Consider the following 18,053-nt stretch of genomic DNA (forward strand, 5'->3'; position numbering starts at 1 on the left):
TAAAGATTTTAAGGTTTAATTGTCGTATATTGAGCACCTACTGTGTGCCAAGCATCCTGCTAGGCAGTGTGCTTTCATTAGTTCAAAGAAATTGCTGTTCCCATTGTACAGATGAAGTGATAGAAGCTTAGAGGGGCAAACTGCCCCGAGGGCACCACCTGCAAGAGGCAGGGCCAAGATTTGAACCCAGGACTGTCTGTCTTACTTAGCCAGATCCTAGGACCAGATGCAGGTCAGCTCTGGTGGAGGAGCTGTGGGCTTCCTCCTGCCCTGAGGAAGATGGCTGAGGAGTGATCCTTCTCCTAGAGGACACTAGGACCATGCACCATCTCAGGACACTGAATGTTGGTGAATAAAAGGCCTTAGGACTGGGACTGGTTTGCCCCAGCTCAGGGCTGCAAAGCAATCTTGGGGGTGGGCATGGGGGTCCAGGGCTTGTCCCCAAACACTGCATAATGTTTTTAGAAACCCACATTCCCTGAACCACACGCTGAGAAACAATTCCAACGCTCCACAGTTCAGTGTGATGGTGTCAGTCATTTGAGATCATCAGGATATATCATGGCCAAGAAGTATCTATCTTTGCCTGGTCTACTAGTTTTTCTCATCCTACTACTGAAGTGACATGTTATGTTAATAGCTCTCCTAGTCTTAAACCATTCTGGCATTCCTGGAATAAGTCCTTTCTACTTATGATATATTATTTTTAATACACTGCTGCCCTGGCACTGGTTTCCCACATGCCCTTGTATTCTAGGAGTTGAGGGAACCACTGTGGAGCAGGGGACAAAATCCCATCACCTCTAACATGTTCCAGAATCAGAACCCACAAAAGCAAACGGCCAAAACAAAACTCAAGGAAGACAGTACCTGGGATGGGGACTTGGCCACTGTGGCCCAAGAACATACCTTTAGGCTGGTCCAGCTTGTGGTGGGATAGCTAAGGATAATTTGCTGCATTCATGAATTTAACACTGTACATATCAATTATTCATGTTAAGTCCACACTGTAGTAAGCGGTCATTTTTCGAAGCCACGATTTTGAGTCTCATAATGCAAACTGGGATGTGATAGCTACTCCCCTAATTGATGGGCGGGCCAAGCCAGCCCCCACTTCCACCCAGCATCTGCTTCTCCACACAGTTCCACTATTTCCTACCCATCGAGCAGGCACAGTGACTGCTGGTGTTATAAAAGCTTTGTGTTCTCTCTGGAAAATAGCCTAAGAGCCAACTCTAGGTGGGGACGGAAGAGGAGAGAGAATGAGTACAGGGCCATTGATGATTCTAGCAAGAAAAGGAAGAGTTTGGTGTGGGTTCAAGTAGAAAGTCTAATTCTGCCATGGCTTGGTTCCGTAATGTCAGCCAGTTTACCACTTCCTCTGCAGAAGCAGGGAAAAGTGGCTTGTGACACTGTTTCAATGAGTTTTCCAGCCAACAAATAAATTGTTCATCAAACCAGAGATAAAACCTTAGTGAATGATGACGAGATGGTAAACTTAGGGAGTTTGGCTATGTAGAGGTACATGTGAGTTAATTTTGGTGAGTTTACTTAAGTGGCAGAATCTATCTCAATAGTGGAATAAATCACTTTCATCTTATATTTATAAATCATGAAAGGCCTGTGGGTGGTCACTTATATTTTTCCAGTTATATTTTAATGCAGTGGCTGAAAATCTTCCACTTGGCAATGGAGCAATCTCCTATTAACTCTGATGTGTAAAACAGAGGGAAGCAGAGCTACTCTGCATGACGTGAGAGCAGAGAACTCCAAGATGTACCAAGACTTTCCCTCTCAGCACCGGGGCACCTGTGTGGGAACTCTTGCTTTCCACGGTTTAAGAGGTTCATTCTAGTTGATTCATATACATGTTCCTAGTGCCTAGCATGTGTCCAGGCATAGAATAAACACTTAGTGAGTATTGGTGAGTGGATGGATGGGTGGGTAGATGGATGGATGATTGAATATATGGATAGATGGATGGATGATTGAATATATGGATAGATGGATGGATGATTGAATATCTGGATAGATGGATGCATGGATGATCAAGTGGATCCTGAATAGATGCCTAGGTAGATAAATACATTAGGAGGGTGAGTGAATTTATGGAGGACTCATTAATAGGTAGATGACTTCATATTCCAATCCTCCTTTCCACTAAAACCTGCCCCACCTGTAATGCCACAAATGGCCAAGTAAAACGTGTCAGGGCCTTGCCATGACATTAGCTGACCTCTTATAGAGCTACATCCCGTTGTAAGAAGAATCCTGAACACCAAGCAGCCTCTTCCTCATCCCCATAATCCCAATATTCAGGGGACATCCCACAGCCTCACCCCAGGAGCACCTCCTCCTTTCCTGAGCTCTGCTGGGACCTTACCCCTCTGTACTCCTGCCCAGGCCCCTTCCTCCCTGCCCTGATCTTGTCCTGCTGGTTCATCCTTCAAGACCCAGCCCCTGTGTGTGGATGTCCCTGACCTCTTCCCGGTACTCTGACTCTCTCCATCACAGTCTCCTGGTAACTAGGTAATATCACCAAGTGGGCTGAGAGGCTGCCCAAAACAGAAGGGGAGGAGACTCAGAAGTGCCCAAGCAAGTGAGCCTGCCCTGCCACGTCCTGTGGCGCAGTCCCTGCCGGGAGGCTGCGACCAGTCATTAGTAAGCAGAGGGAAGACGGTGCCTGAATCCTGCTCCCCAGATTCCCTCCAGTGACCTCAAGGCCTCACCCTAGTGGCTTCGGCAGTGGAGAAGGTGGTGAACTACTGAGACTTGCCAGGGAAGTGGACCCATGACAAATGTCTTCAGAATTTTTTGTGACAGGAACCATCAGTCAGATCTCAGTCCTTGGCCCCCCTTCTCCCTCTAGCCAGCGTCTCCGAAGGTGTGGGCAGGACTGGAGGACTAAAGATGCTGGCTCAGCACCTCCACTGTCTCGGTGCCCCTCCTTTGTCAATGCTCCCAGGTGGCTTCAGGCTGCAAAGAGCACTTGCCTGAACCCAGACAGAGTGACTGCACAGCTGCCCACACACTACACTCCGCAAGGAGTCAGTAGTGATGGTCTGCCTCACTTTCCCTGCCCGGGACGTTCCCCACTGTTTCCCAGCCTGCAGCCAGCCCTGACCCCATTCCCCGACGCAAGCCTGGATCTCACGGCCTCGCCCATTGTGTTCACCTGGCTCCCACCTCCTCCCCACCCCTTTCAGACCCTTCCACCCACCCTGCAGTAAGAAATGCTCAAGAATAATTGTCTTTCAGACAGATAGCGAGCAGGTCCAGAGAGGGCAAGGGACAAGCTCACTTGACAACAAGCGAGTGGTAGAACCAGGAACGGAGCCCCGTTCTCCTACCTCCACCTCCACCACACCCAACTCTCTTCCCCTGCTCTGGGCCCTAGTGCATGGATTATCAGACACACCTGGGTTCAAATCCCAGCTCTGCCACAAAACTAGGTGGGCAAACTTCACCTCACCAAGATTCAGTGTCCTATAAATGGGGGTGACAATGGTTCCGCACAGAGAGGGGGCAAGCGCCAGACTCGGCCCCACACCCAGGCCGCGGTCATGCACGGCCTCTGACCCACCTGTGGTTCCCAGTCCCAGCCTGGAGCAGACGTCTGGAGACGCGAGAGCTGGCTTTTGCCTGGCACAGCGGAGGCCCACGGATCCAGGCACTATCCCAGCCCCGAAGGGGACCTTGGGACACCATCTGCAGAGTGGGGAGAGCACCAGGGTTGTCGCTAAGGCCTGCTCAAAGGACGTCAGCTTGGCGCATTGGAGGAACTCTCCTCAGGGGCAGCCGCGCTTCAAGTGCTTTCAGCTGAGCCCGGCTCCACGATCCAAGTACGGGAGCGGCGGGATTCCCCCACGCTCCACCCTCCACGCTCCACGCTCCACGCTCCACGCTCTACGCTCTACGCTCCATGCTCCACCCTCCACGCTCCACCCTCCACGCTCCACGCTCCACGCTCTACGCTCTACGCTCCACGCTCCACCCTCCACGCTCCACGCTCCACCCTCCACGCTCCACGCTCCACCCTCCACGCTCTACGCTCCACGCTCCACCCTCCACGCTCCACGCTCCACGCTCCACCCTCCACGCTCCACGCTCCACGCTCCACCCTCCACGCTCCACGCTCACGTGGACCCTCGCAGCAGCCTACTCGGTGGTGTCCCCTCACCCTGCGTCCAGTTCTGCATCCAGAGGGCACCGTTAAAACACTGTGACCGCGCCCCTTCATGTCTCCTCTCTGCCCTTGAGATAAAAGACGGTCTCTTGATTTGACCTTCATGGAGAGCGCCTGCCAGCCCTTCAAAACTCAGCAATGTTCCTTCAGCTGATGATATACCTTCACCCTGAATAAGACGTAGGTCATGGCCTACTTTGACTACATGTTAAGGTGGCCCACAAAAAGTAAAGCATCGTTTTAGGGAGAGAAAAATTTTACTTTAGCAAGATCCCCAAAACATGAGCACCAGTGCACAGTGCCTGGTAGCCACAGAGTATCATCTTGGCATCTTGGGGCTTTGGCTGCCCGCTGACCCGGGTCCCTCTTTGTGGGCTGAGTGACATTGGACAAATAACCTGTCTGAAGCCCAGTTTCTCCACCTGTTAATTGGAGATCCCATCATGGACCATCATAAGAATTAAATGAGATAATACAGTGCATGAAAAGTACCAAGCATGGTGCATGACACACAGTAGGTGTCCAGGAGATGATAGCTACTCATGCTGTATGTGGAGGGAGGGCCTTATCTCAGGGATGACCTGGTATCTTGAGGTACAATTTCCTCTTGCTCATCAGCACCTTTGTAGAAGCTGCTTGGGAAGAAAGTCTAGGATAGGGGCAAAGCTTGCCTTACCCTCTGTCCTTTCCACAGCTGGTGCGGGGGAGAGCGAGGCAGAGCGGTGGGAAGGGGGGCTAGCATCATGTTATTTCTCTGCAGTCATTTTATCTTGCTGATGAAATGGACCCTGAACTTGGAAATTGGACATTTCCCTCATAATTTAAAACAGCACCTACCTCCGCCGGTCGCAGGGACTGGAAGATTAACTTCCCCCTGGCCATGCAGGCGGACGCCTGCACCAACTGGCTCCATCTGCAGGCATGGGTGTTGCCATCGCCACGCCTGGCACTGCCACGAGGGCGAGCTTCTCATTTGCTGCTGAAGCAGGGAGAGGGAGGGGCATCTTCAGGGTGACCCCATGGGACTGGCACCTCCGCAGCAGTTTCTACGTGCTGAGCAGGGCAGGCATGCACACACAAATCCAATCCTAGGTTCTCATTCTGGGCACCTCCAGCCTTGCCATGGCCAGCTTTCTGGTAGCACATCTGCCTTGGATCGTGGGGTGACCAGTACATCCCAAACCATCGCAGCAGCTGGAACAGACTGAACAGGACAGTCGAGAGCAGTGTGGACCCCATACACTCCTACCGTCCCCAAGGAGGGCTGCTGTCTCTGACATTCCCAAGCCCTGCCATTGGCTTCAAAAGTGAGAGGAAGAGGGTGACATTGGTTGGATGGCCAGCTGGCTTGTACTTTATCAGAGAGAATACAGTAGCCGAATGACCACCAGCTCAGCTCTAGTCCAAGCCAAAGCCTGGTCATTGGCTCAGGAGTGAAAGCACGGTGCACTGGACGAGTGGTGGCCAAAAGCTTTGTCTTGTGACCAGGGTAATCACTGTGTGAAGTACTAGAAGTACTATGTTGAAAAGGATGCTGAGGCTGCCTCCTGGGCCAAACAGGAGTTAGCCATATACTGGCTATATATGATTGTGGTGGGTTACTTAATATCTTTGAGCCTCTGTATTCTCACCTATAAAATGGGGAGAACATAGCTTCAGGGATGAAGTGAGCTCTCAGCACAGAACCTACACATAGTGGGGGCTCTCAAAACAGTGGTCTGTGTTTGGCCCTCAAAGAATCCCAGAAATCTGCTTACCCTGACATTTTCATATTAGAGGGTCAGGAAGCACGCATGCTCAGCCAAAGCCCATGGGCAGCTCCGTCTCCCCAGTGAAGGCACCTGCAGGGGAGAAGCTTACAATGAACTTCAGCAAGCAAAGGCTTGACTCTCAGGCCAGGATGACATTCTGGCCCAGGCAGTAGAGCCTCGAGGCCAGCCCCTCCTAATGAAGGTCTGTAGGCTGCAAGAGCCACCAGCATATGGGCCAGAACTGCTGGCAGGGCATGTTCATAGCTCAGGCAAAGGCCCCAAGTTCATGCTTCACCTACCTGTCCCTGACATGGGCTGAGTGTGGGAGAGGCTTTTGGAGATGGTGCTGGGAAGGGATGGGAAGGTACAGGAGGCCACAATTGAGTTTCTACCTTCTGATTTGCATAAGTCCATGCCCTCACCTGGGAACAAAGCCCTCCTACAACTACCCAGGGAGGTAACCAGCCACACTCTGCTTGATTACCACTCAAGGCAGAGGCCTCATTCCCCTGAGGCAGCTCAGGGCCTCCCTGCCACTTCCCCATCTGGTCTCAAGGCTGCAGCCACTCACTCAGTACATCGCTTGGGCACCTTTGGTGAGCCCAGGCCCAGTGCTGAGCTTGAGGACACAGAGAGTGATCAAACACAAGCCCTGGAAACCATGCATAATCATATGTGACAAATGCAGAACAGGGACTGGGACACAGGCTCTGGGAGGACAGACAGGGGGACCGCTTTCAGAACAGGGCCCGGGAAAGCTTGCCCCTGACCCTGTGGCTCACTGAGTATCTGAAGCTGGCTCCCTATGGCTGTCCAGAAATGGGACCGGCGCCCTCAGGAAGGGGGCTCATGCCTGGGGCAGGGGGGACAATGGAGAGTGAGCTCGGGACTTTGAAGCCTGGGCCTGAGTTCTCACTCGGCTCAACCACAGAGTAACTGAGTGACCGTGGGCTGGAGCCGAGCATCAGTCCACGCACCTGTAAAAGGGGAAAACCACATCCCCGCCCAGCTGAGTGGGAGGGAATTAAGGGGCAGTCACAGACACTCACTCATGTGCTGGCTCTCCCTGAGCGAGGCAGCAAGTGCCCGTGGATGGTCCTGGCTGATTCTAACCCTTCCCTGGGACCCCAGCCCCCAGGGCTCCATCATCTTATCTTATGGGAGGACAAAGCCATCATGGGCCCCAGAAGCTTCCTTTAGTAGGGTTCTCAGGGACCCACCATGCCACACCCCTTCCGAGAAGCCCCTTCCCACCTCTCTGCACCTTTATGCTTGTTCTTCCCCTGCCTGGAATACCTCCCAGCTTCACCTCCTCTGGGAAGCCTTCCCTGATCTGATCCGACCCACTGTCATATCTGGGTCAGTAACTGCTCATAACCCCAGGCCTGCCTGATTTCCCAGGAGTCCCCTCGGTAGGTTTTTGCCCCTTAGGTAGGAGGTCAGTGTTGGAGGCCAGCACATCTGGTCCCCATACTCTGACCCCTGTGTATCCCCCATCCCTTCCCAAGACTTTGGTAAAGTCATGCTGACCTTCCAACCTCATGTCTTGGTGGAATAGAGTCCTTGTCTAGCCCTGAGTCAGGTTCAGTGGGTTCAAGACTCAGCTCTGCTGCTAATTTGCTGTGTGACCTTGAGCAAGTCCACTGCCCTCTCTGAGCTTCCTTTTTCCTTTCTGTGAGTTGGTCGAGCTCCTAGGCCAGAGGCTTCAGAGGAGAGGCGAGGAGGTCAGCCCTCACTAGCAGAGGCTCCTGCAGGCAGGGGGGCGAGGCGCTGCTCCCCTCCTCCCTGGAAGGAGCAGTCAGGATAGAGAACTGAATATTCTTCATTTATTTAGGGATGGATAACTCACAGGGCAGCAGGGAGGGAGGAGGAAGGTGCGGGGCAGTGTCCGTGCCCCGGCTCAGCGTCCTCTCCCTCTCTGTCCACAGTAGCTCGATACAACCGCACCAGCTACTTCTACCCGACGTTCTCAGAGAGCTCAGAGCACAGCCATCTGCTCGTGTCTCCTGTGCTGGTGGCAAGCGCAGTCATAGGCGTGGTCATCATCCTCTCCTGCATCACCATCATCGTGGGCAGCATCCGCAGGGACAGGCAAGCCCGGCTCCAGCGGCACCGCCACCGCCATCGCCGCCACCACCACCACCACCATCGCCGCCGCCGCCGCCGCCATCGAGAGTACGAGCACGGCTACGGTGAGCTGCCGCCCAGCCCGGGCCCTGGGACCCCTGTAGCCCAGGAGGCATCAGGGAGGTGGCGGCTCTGCCATGGGTGGTGCAGGGTGGTCAGAGGAGGCATCCTCGAGGTCATAAGTAATCAGGAAGAGCTCAGAGGCACTCACCAGGTCTCAGTGGCATAAGAAGCCCAGTTGTCTGCCAAGGGTGAGGCTGAAGGTCAAAGGGAGGGTGTGATGCTCCCTCCCCAGCCCTGGCCACTGTGAGACCAGGCCTGCCTGTTCCTACCCTTGTATCACCAGCCTGACCCCTGGAGAGTGCAGGGCTGGTGCTCAGAGCAGGCCCACCCCCAACAAGGAGCCCAGGTACCACCCTCAACCTCCCCCCACCCCAGGATGTGGCCGGTCAGGCCCAGGACGGCCAGCATGCCCACCTCACATAACTAGACCCGTGCCCTCCACTCCTCCTGCTCCTCCCCGGGCACCTCCTTCATGCTGCTTCCCGCCTCTGCACCTTTGCATATGCTCTTCCCTGTGCCCAGAATGCCATTCTCCATACTTCCCCACCTGACAAAAGCCTACTTGTCCGTCCAGACCTGGCTCGAATACCACCTCCTTTTGGAAGTTTCTCTGGCCCCTCCTCACCCACCCACCCCAGGCAGGGTTGACCCCCATTCCCTGTACTTCCTTAGCATTGTACCCACACTCCCATCAGTACCCCGACACAGGATGGCTGTGTTGCATCGGTGAAAGCAGGAGCTGCATGTAGCTCTCCGAGAGTTGAGCTCACAGCCCAGAACAGGACCTGGCCCAGAAGAAGTACTCCGCGGGCAAGGGAAGGAACCATTTCATTTCATCCTCACAGCAAGAGCCGTGTTGGCCCATTTTAAAGACTGGGAAGCTGGAGGGACTTGTTGAATGGCCTGAGTGCCCCCGAGCCTGCGCCTTGTACTTAGAGCCTAGGAGAGATGCCCACAGGAGTTCCCTAGATTAAGGTTGAGAAGTCAACCTTGGCCTTGAGGAGAGAGATGGACCTAGGGGCAGGCTAGTCCATCCTGAGTTTGTGGTGGAGCCACAGGGCCTGTGCCACATGAGCAAGGCCCTGTCCCTGACATCAGAGCAGGTAGGGTGACAGCAGGCCACAGCCAGGCCAAGTCTGGGGTCAAGCGTTTGCTTACCCACCCCGCCCCCACTCCACTGACTCACAGCAGCCCTGCAGCCCGGTTACCGTGGAGACCCCTCTGTGGGGCTCCCACCTCTCTGCCCATTTCTATTCTCAGCTCTGGCTTTGGCACCTCCTCGGGGCCTCAGCAGGGAGCCTGGAGGTGCTGATGCCCCTACACCACCTTCTAACCTTCAGGGGGTGCCCAGGGGCTGCGAGGAGCCTTGGAAAGAAGCCAGGGAAGAAGGGACATGAAAGCAGCAGAGCACCAACAAACACCACCCTACTGGCCCTGGGGACCCTCTGTCCTTCAGATGCCCTCCCCCTGGCTCTAGTGACTCAGCCTCTCCCGGGCTCTCGCCCACTGTTCTGGCTGCTCCTTCTCAGACTTTTCGGTGGATTCCTATTCTCTGAGGGAGAGGAATATGAAGATCCCTCAGAGCCCAACCCTGGGCCCTGGGTCCTCTCTCTGTACCCACCCCATCTGTACCCATGTCCATCTCATCCACCTGCCAGCTCCAGGCACCACCCACCACCCTCACCCAGATGTCCCTGAGACAACGCCCCCTGAAATCTCAGAGGCACCTCAGACCCAGGGGGTCGAAAACAGCCTTAATCTTCTGCTTCTTACTGCAGAACCTCAGGAAAGTTGCTCAACCTCTGTGAGTCATCTGTGCAATGGGTACACAGGGAACCACCCAAAAAAGTTATTGTCAGGACTAAATTAGCACAGCACCTGGCTTATGAGTAAGTGCTCAGTAAATGTTAACTATTTTCATGATCTCTCCCTACCACCCCGAGAACACCTACTCCAGGGCCACTTCACTAATGCTGCAACCTCCACACCTGCCAGCCACCGGCCTGGCACCTCCAAGACAGCCAACATGACTGAATTGTGACTCTACTCAGCACTACTCAGTGGCTCCCCATTGCCCTCAGGACAAAGTTGGTCCTCCTCTGTCTGCCCACAGGGCCCTTCTGTAGGCTGGTCAGGTGCAGAGAGAGGAGCCAATGAATGTTTGAGAATGAATGAAGGAGTGAGTGAATGAGAGAGACAGAAAGACCGAGGAAGGAAGGAAGGGAGGGAGGGAGGAAGGAGGAAAAAAGGGGGAGAGAGAGAGAGAGAGAGAGAAAGAGAGAGGGAGGGAGGGAGGGAGAGGAGGGAGGGGAAGGAGGGGAGAGGGGGAGGGGGGAGGGAAGGAAGGAAGGAAGGGAGGGAGGGAAATTCTCCTTCCATAAGATGGAAATACCTTGAGCTTTAGGAGACAGATCTGGTCCCCTTGCACTTGCTGGGGCTTTAGAGCAAGTGGCTTTATGTCCGATTCGTCATCTGAGGGAAGGGGGTAGCCGCTGTCCCCCTCTCACAAACTGTTGAGGGTGAATGAGATCATGAGGCTAGAGCACAGAGGTGCTCACGGATGCAAATTCCTCCTGCCCCCTCTCGTGGGCCTGTCAAAGGTTGTTAACCTCAGATTTGGGCTGAATAATGAACCGAAGTATATCTTAACTTGGGTAAATAAGGGAAGAGGGAGATTTGGGTCTCCCTGGACCATTTGGGTCTGTGCTGATGTTGAAGACAGGAAAGGAAAGGAGATAAGAAAGGAATCTGGGGAGTTCAAATAGGGTGTGTGTGTGGAGGGGGGTTCTTTCCAGATGTTCCTCAGGACCTCCTCCCAGCTGGATGTCTGGGACTGACCTGGGTCATCTCAGGATTGGGGTCTGGGCTAGGTGAGTGCCTCAGGGAAGCCTCAGTCTCCCTGAGACGCTCAGCATCTGGGGGGCCCAAGAAAAGCAACCCAGGGAGAGAAGTGAACAGCACTGTGGTTCGGCCCGGTCAGCTCTCAGACCTGCCCACCAGGAAATTAGCCTTCCCGAGGTCTGGACAGCCATAGCCCCCCCCCCCCCCACTGGCACTGCAAGTGGGGCCCTCCCCACAGCAACGCTGGCAGGGACGGGATCCCGGCACCAGAGCCCAGTGGCCTAGGTTCCACTTCTGTCCTCACGCACTTATTTCATGTTTTCCTCTCTCCTGAGTTTCTTCCCCAATTTCTTCCCAAAATTCTCATCCTTCAGCTGGTGCCCTAAAAGGAAACAAATCTCATTTCAGCTCCTTCTTACAGCATATGTTATTGGGTTCCTTTTTCCTAGTAGAAAAGTAATATGTGTTCACTGTGGAAAACCTTTAAAATACAGAAAATACAAAGAAGAAAATAAGGGTTCTGATCCTGTCCTCCAGAGAGAGCCGCTGTTAATATGCTTGGAATATTTTCTTCTGAGAGCTTTCTCGATGTCCATAGATAATCCTGGGACTGCACCTGCAGATAGTGTTTCATGTCCATATTTTCCCATCATTGTATCGAGGTGAGAAAAAGAGATTTGCGGAGTAGAAAGAGCAATCTTTGGGGTCTACAGACTATGCACGAATTCCAGCTCCACATTCTACCAGCAATGTGACCCTGAGCCTCTGGCTATAGAATGGAAAGGGCAACTGCAACAGTGCTGCTGACCTCAAAGAAAGGTCATGAGCCCCACCCCAGACAGACAAGCCCCGTCCCTGATGTTATGCCCTGCCCTCTGAGGGGAGGAGCCACCTGGGAGCCCGTTGGAGGTGGGGAGACCTCATGTCTCAATCAGTTATCTTTGCAGTTCCCACTGTCCGCCCCCCTCACCCCCCCCCCCCCACCAGACTTGTCAGAAACTGGGAGATGGAGGAGCCGGGATATCCAGCTACCCTCAGCCCAACCAGTAATTTGCTGTGTGGCTTCCAGCAAGACACTGAGCCTCTCTGAACCCCAGCTGTAGAATGAGAACATTGTACGCCATCGGCATTTCCTAAGCAGTGTTACTAGGTCTCAGAAAATAAGATTCCGTGGCCAAATGCCGCACAAGCACAGTTAAATGTGTTTCTCAGCTGTGGGACATTTCAGAGCCTTTGATGTACTCTGTGATAAAAACAAGAACAAACAAAAAACACCAGAAGAGAGTATAGTATATGAAGTCACCAGAAGTCATCAGAGTAACCCCTTTTCTCCCTGGGATACCTAAAGGGAGGGAGGCCTGACCCCAGAGACCTCTGCTGTCCTCATTCCCTGACACTTCCTCCCCATGTTTTGTGCCCCAGCCCTTCTCCACAGCTCAAAGCTTCCCGTTCACATTACAGTCTTCTTTCACAACTCCCCCCTCTTGGCTCAAGCTGTTTTGTTCCCTCTGCCAGGCCTGCCCCTCTTCCCCTGGCTGATTTCTAGACAAGATTCAGTTCTGGGAGCCCTTCCCCCCAGGAAGCCGTCCCTGACCTCCAAGCTGGGTCAGGCCTGTCTCTGCACCCACAGCCCCAGTACAACATCTATCAAAGCTCGTGACATGCTGCCCACTACCAGGCTGCCCGCAGGACAGGCTGCTCACTACCCTGAGAGCCCCACCAGGGCAGGGCCAGCTCTGCTTCCTCTCTGTGACCCCCATGCCCAGCAGGGCACTGGCGCTCATATTCTGGGGCTCTTGCTGATGGAATGAAGGCAGCCCTGGTTGGTGAGGGGCAGGATGGTGAGTTGGAGAGAACAGAATCTCAGTGGCCTCAGGCAGACCTGTGAGGACCCTCCCTGGCACCAGCCTGAGGCCCAGGCTGAATGTCCGTTCCCTGCAGTGTCCGACGGGCACACGTACAGCCGCTCGAGCCACAGGACACGCTACACCTGCAGCCCTGCCGAGGACTGGCCTCCACCCTTGGACCTCAGCTCTGATGGGGACGTGGATGCCACGGTGCTCCGAGAGCTGTACCCAGATTCTCCACCAGGGTAAGGAGGCCTGGGAGGGCAGGGCTCTGGGCAAGAATCCCCAGCCCCCATGGGAAACAGCAACACCTCAGATGGAATAAATGCAGAAAACATCTGCTCAGTGGGCGTGGCCATCTCCTCAACCTCCTGACCAAGCTGGTCCCTGTAAGGTGGGGCGTGACTCAGCAGATGTCCCCGAGAGACACTCAAAAAGGAAAAAGGAAGAAACGTTCAGCTCCTTCAGGCTGGGTGAAGAGGTGAGGTGGGAGGTCCAGTTCCCAGCCCCTTAGTTTGCACCCCCAAGCCCAAATCACATCCACTGGGATAGGCATCACTGTGTCCAGACTGCACTCATGGCCAGCAGGTGGCCCTGTCCCATGGCGGGGATTCTTCCCTGGGGAGCCTTTGGGTCCTATCCTGTCCTGCCAGCCACCCTCAGGCACATCGCCACCAGTTTGTACCTGAAAAGAGGAGTCTGGGCTTCCATCACTTCCCCACCAAGAGACCACTTGGGCCCCACAAACAGCCCCATCCTCCCCATCACCCTTTACCTTCTGCCCCCAGGGGCACTGGGAGGTATGAACTTCGCCTGCAGGTGGATGCTTTTTCACCCTGCAGCCATGGGCCCCAGGGGCACCTTCCTAACCCTGGAAAGGCCACTTTGGGGTGAGTTGAGACCCGGAAGTGTGTGGCAGCCTGAGGCTGCTCCCACCAGCACCACCCATGCTCGGTGGCCAACCTGCAGATGCTCCATCAGCAGCGGCTATGGTTCTGAGCCATCTGAGACCCAGAATTCTGTGGCTCGCTCACGCAAGTTCACACGCAACACTGGGGCTGGGTCAGGGCCAGAATCCAGGTCTCGGTGGCTCTGGGGTGCCCCTCCCCAGGGAGTAGAGGGGTTTCATCGGACTCAGCGTGACAAAGGCCTGACCTGGTCCACGCTGGGGCAGCTTGTCGCTGCAGCTAGGCCCCCGGCCCTTGGGGGGGACCCCGCCACCCACCACTGAGTCCGGCTTGCACAGGGCCCTGAGGGAGCCTCTTCTCTTGCAGTTACGAGGAGTGTGTGGGGCCGGGGGCCACTCAGCTGTACGTCCCCACGGACGCCCCGCCCCCCTACTCGCTGACCGACTCCTGCCCCACGCTGGACCGCGCCCTGGATGCGGGCAGTGGCCGCAGCCCCGGCCAACACCAGCAGGCACAGAGACCGCAGGGCCAGAGTGGCCTCCGCACCATTTCCGTGGACACCCTGCCGCCTTATGAGGCCGTGTGTGGGGCCAGCCCCCCCCCATCGGGCCTGCTGCCACTGCCGGGACCAGAACCAGGGCCGAGGAGCTCCCAGGACTCACCCACCCCAACCCGGGCCCCAGCCTCAGGCCCAGAGAGGATTATGTGAGGGACCCAGTGGCCGGGTCGTGCCAGCCCGTCAGGGCTGATCCACACCTTTCAGGCACGCAGGGGCGCACATGCGCGCAGGCGCGCGCGCACACACACACACACATGCACACATGTACACACAACTTGGACACACGCACACACTGATGTACCCATGTGCGCACACACATCCAGACACGCCCCACACTTGTGCAGACGTGCACACACATAGGGCCCCCCCCACACACACACACACGCACACAATCCCATCTGCGAAGGTTTCATTATAAAGGAACCTCTCCCGACCTCCCAGTCTCCTCCCCAGCCTGTCAGTGATGCCTCTGTAGCCAGTGCAGGGAGAAGAGAGGCGGAGAAGGGACCAGGGCTCATCCCGCCCTCTCCACAGGCCTGTCTGCCCTGCCCACACCAGGCAAGCTGTGCCCAAACACTGATTCTGCCTCCAAAAACTGCTCAACTGTCCCAGGTCAGCTGCCTGCCCCGACCCCACCCCAGAGCAGCTGGTCCACCCGGCTGGCAGGACAGGCCTCAGCGAGGCTCAGCTCCGCACTGTCCCCATCTCCCAACCCCAGGGCAGAAGAGCCACAATGTCAACACCCTGCCACTTATAGGGTAAGGGACCCGGGTCTGGGGGCTCAGGCACAACCTGGAGACCCTCACAGCCCGCCTTGCTCATCCCTCGCCCAGTGCCCTCAGTCTGGTGGTGCTAGCGGAATCATCTCCGAAGCCCCCACCCCAAGCCACAGGTGATGGGCAGGGCCCTTGGTGGGCATGCGGTGGTGGTAGTGGGTCACAGCTGTGCCCACGTCAGTCCAACCACTGCCCAGGACTGAGGGTCTTCAAAGAAGATGGAAGGCTGCCGGGTACAGTTCTGAGGAGAGGAGCAGCCCCTCGCTAAGTACGTGCCCAGCCGACCATTACGGCCTAAGCTTGAGTGGGCTGGAGTCAGACCCCAGAAGCAGTGCTGTGCTCCTGGGCAGTGGCGCATAGTGGGGAACTGTGAGCCAACGCATTCTGGTCCTACCCTCCATGGTGTTTGAGGAGACGAAATGAAGGGGATGTGGGCTCCACTATGCCACTGCAAAGCACCAGTGGCTACATCTCGGCCTTGCTGCTGGGGGTACCACGGAAGGGGATATGTGGGCCTGGTTGTAGAGACTCAGATCTTGGCCCCTGAATTGCAGCAATTTCCACCATAGACCATGCAGGTAACAGAGCTAATTCCTGAAGACCCAGCCTGCCAGAGGGCAGCAGCCCAGCATCTGTGAAGAGCGTCCCTGCCGGCATCCCCAGCGGCAGAGAGTTCTCAGACCCACCCTGCCTCCCTCCTCACCCCCTCCTTAAACAATAGCACCTCCGACCATCCTCTCCCCCGCATTTCAATTCCTCCAACAAAGGGCTAAAACAATTTAGTAATCCTTTTCTGAAGAAGAGAGGCGGCAAGGAAGGCAATCGTGAATTTTATTTTCTGTAGAAATAGAATTTCTTCTGGTGCAGAACTGAAAGGAATCCACCCAGAGGTTCTGTAGCGTCCTGGAGCCCCTCCCTGACTCCGCCCAGGGGAGGGACCTTGTTTACAAGCAGTTCTGTCCACCTTTGTGGTGTACTGTTTTCTAGGCAAAAAATATCTGTCTGTTGTACTGTATAGCCTTTAAAATGCACTCCAGGGATGAGACTCTTTTAAGAAACGCATCCTGCTTCTGCAACCCTAGAGTGCAGGGGGGAGGGGGGTGGGCGCGGAAAAGATAAAAATCCCCACATGCTCATCAGTGTTTGAGGGATGGAGCTGAACAGCTTTTCTTGTTCCTGGATTAAGCGCTAAATAAGCAACGATGTATCTTTTCTGTGTTCAAAATAAATATATCAATAACAAACGTTGCAAGAAGTAATATGATCAAGGAGCCCATGGTGGGGCTGGCACCATCTGAAACTTGTAAGGAAGGGAAATGGTAAATAGCAGCAAAGGGAAAATATGTTACTTCTCTCAAAATCAGCAGCCATTGAAGCCTTGTCATTCTCCTAGTGACACGGATATTTGCCTAGCTAGTGACTTACACGAGCTAATTTTTTTTTAACCTCTCTAAAACATGGCATCATTTCTCCAAGACTCGGCCAGTGCAACTAACTGCCACCAAGACAGGCCATAAACTTCAAGACTCCAGGAACACCGGGGACTGCACTTTGACCGCAGTTGGCTCTCCACACCCTAACGGCTCTGACTACCAGGAAGCGGGCGGGGGGTGGGGGGGAGTGTTAATTAGACTGAAATTAGTTGTTTTCTCCCTCTCTGCAGAAATTCTCTTCCTGTCTCTGCTTTCCATAAGACCTTGGCTTTGGTCGTTGATCCCTTGGCCGACAGAGGCCAGTTCCCTTCCTCTGTCACTATTCCCTCCCACTCAAACTCAGGCAGAGTCCACTAGCATAGTCCTAAACCCCCAAGTGCCCTAAAAGTGGGGTGCGATCCTGAAGGAAGGTACAGCCCTGTCCCACCAGCCCCACTGCAAGCCCACACTGCCACCTGCTGGCTGCCTCCCGCCACTGTTCAAAGCAAATGAGTGAGCCCCTGAAACTCCCTTCTCCCACTTTCTAACCCACTGCCTGCGGACACTCATTGTTGTAGACAGAACTTGTTTTGCTTCTGGGCTTGTCCTCCACCCTTGGGATGTTCCATGAGATTTAAATCATTCAAGTACCCCATTTTCAGGAATCACTCCTGCCTCCACATCTCTCTGGCCACAGCCAGATACCTAAGTGACCCTTGCTGTGTGCAAAATAATCACCCCCCTGTCCTTCTAAACACCACTGCGTACGGCTCAGGGTGCCACCTCTGTGCTTTGAGACCCCTGCTCCTGGGAATGAATGTAGCAGCCTTCATGGTGAGGATGTCCAGGCCACGTGGTGCCCGTGGTGACCCCAACTGCAACCACGCCACGCCGACACCCAGTTCCAACAGCAAATACACTCAGGACCCCCCTGGCCCAGGGCACTACGGAGCTCGGTGTTTTCCACCTCCTCCATCCACAACGTGCCTTGTGTCCACATATGGTGCCCCATCCAAGGTCCTTGTGCACACTCCTACAAGGAGACTGGCCGCCTCCCTCCGCCAGGGGCCTGAGGGGTCGGGCCAAGGAGAGCACCCTGGGCCCCAAGGAGACGGGAAGTGAAGTCAAATTCCCAGGATGGTGGGAACGGGAGGAGGGGCAGGGCCAGGCCCTGGGACAGGATGTGGACGCGAGGGGCTGATGAGGAAGGCGACCCCGGGACTCCCACCACAGAGCGGGCAGTGAAACCAGGAAAGGGAGGAAGCCCATGCAGGGTGTAGTCATACTGGTCACCACTGTGGGCAACTGAGCTCCATCCCCTCGGCCACTCCGAGATGGTGGAGCTCGCCTTAAACGTTAGTCAGCTGACGGGGAGGGAGATGGATTACTCACAGCGGCTCTCAGACTGTCAAGGGTCATTGTCTGAGGCTGCTCTTCAGTGAATGTTAATCCCTGCCCCTTGTGCGCTGAGCAGGCACCTCTCGCCAAAGAAAGTCTTCAGACAGGGAAGCTGCAGCTGCTGGCTGATGAGGCCACCGCCATGGTCAGCACAGGATGCCGCTGGACGGGTAGGCACGGGCACG

At 55.2% G+C, this 18,053-nt stretch overlaps 1 protein-coding gene across 2 annotated transcripts in view; it reads left to right on the forward strand.

The window, feature by feature from the left end:
• BEAN1 (brain expressed associated with NEDD4 1) overlaps positions 1–16,302 on the forward strand; it is a 38,516-nt gene extending 22,214 nt beyond the window's left edge. For both annotated transcript variants that reach the window (XM_059044475.2, XM_067018641.1), the window contains 3 exons: positions 7,866–8,129; positions 12,910–13,060; positions 14,090–16,302. In XM_059044475.2, the coding sequence (XP_058900458.1) occupies positions 7,866–8,129; positions 12,910–13,060; positions 14,090–14,432 (758 nt within the window). In that variant the 3' untranslated portion in view covers positions 14,433–16,302. The remainder of the gene's footprint in view (positions 1–7,865; positions 8,130–12,909; positions 13,061–14,089) is intronic.
• The last annotated feature ends 1,751 nt before the right edge of the window (positions 16,303–18,053 follow it).

Source organism: Kogia breviceps, chromosome 18 (assembly GCF_026419965.1).
Source record: "Kogia breviceps isolate mKogBre1 chromosome 18, mKogBre1 haplotype 1, whole genome shotgun sequence".
NCBI classification, from domain to species: Eukaryota; Metazoa; Chordata; class Mammalia; order Artiodactyla; family Physeteridae; genus Kogia; species Kogia breviceps.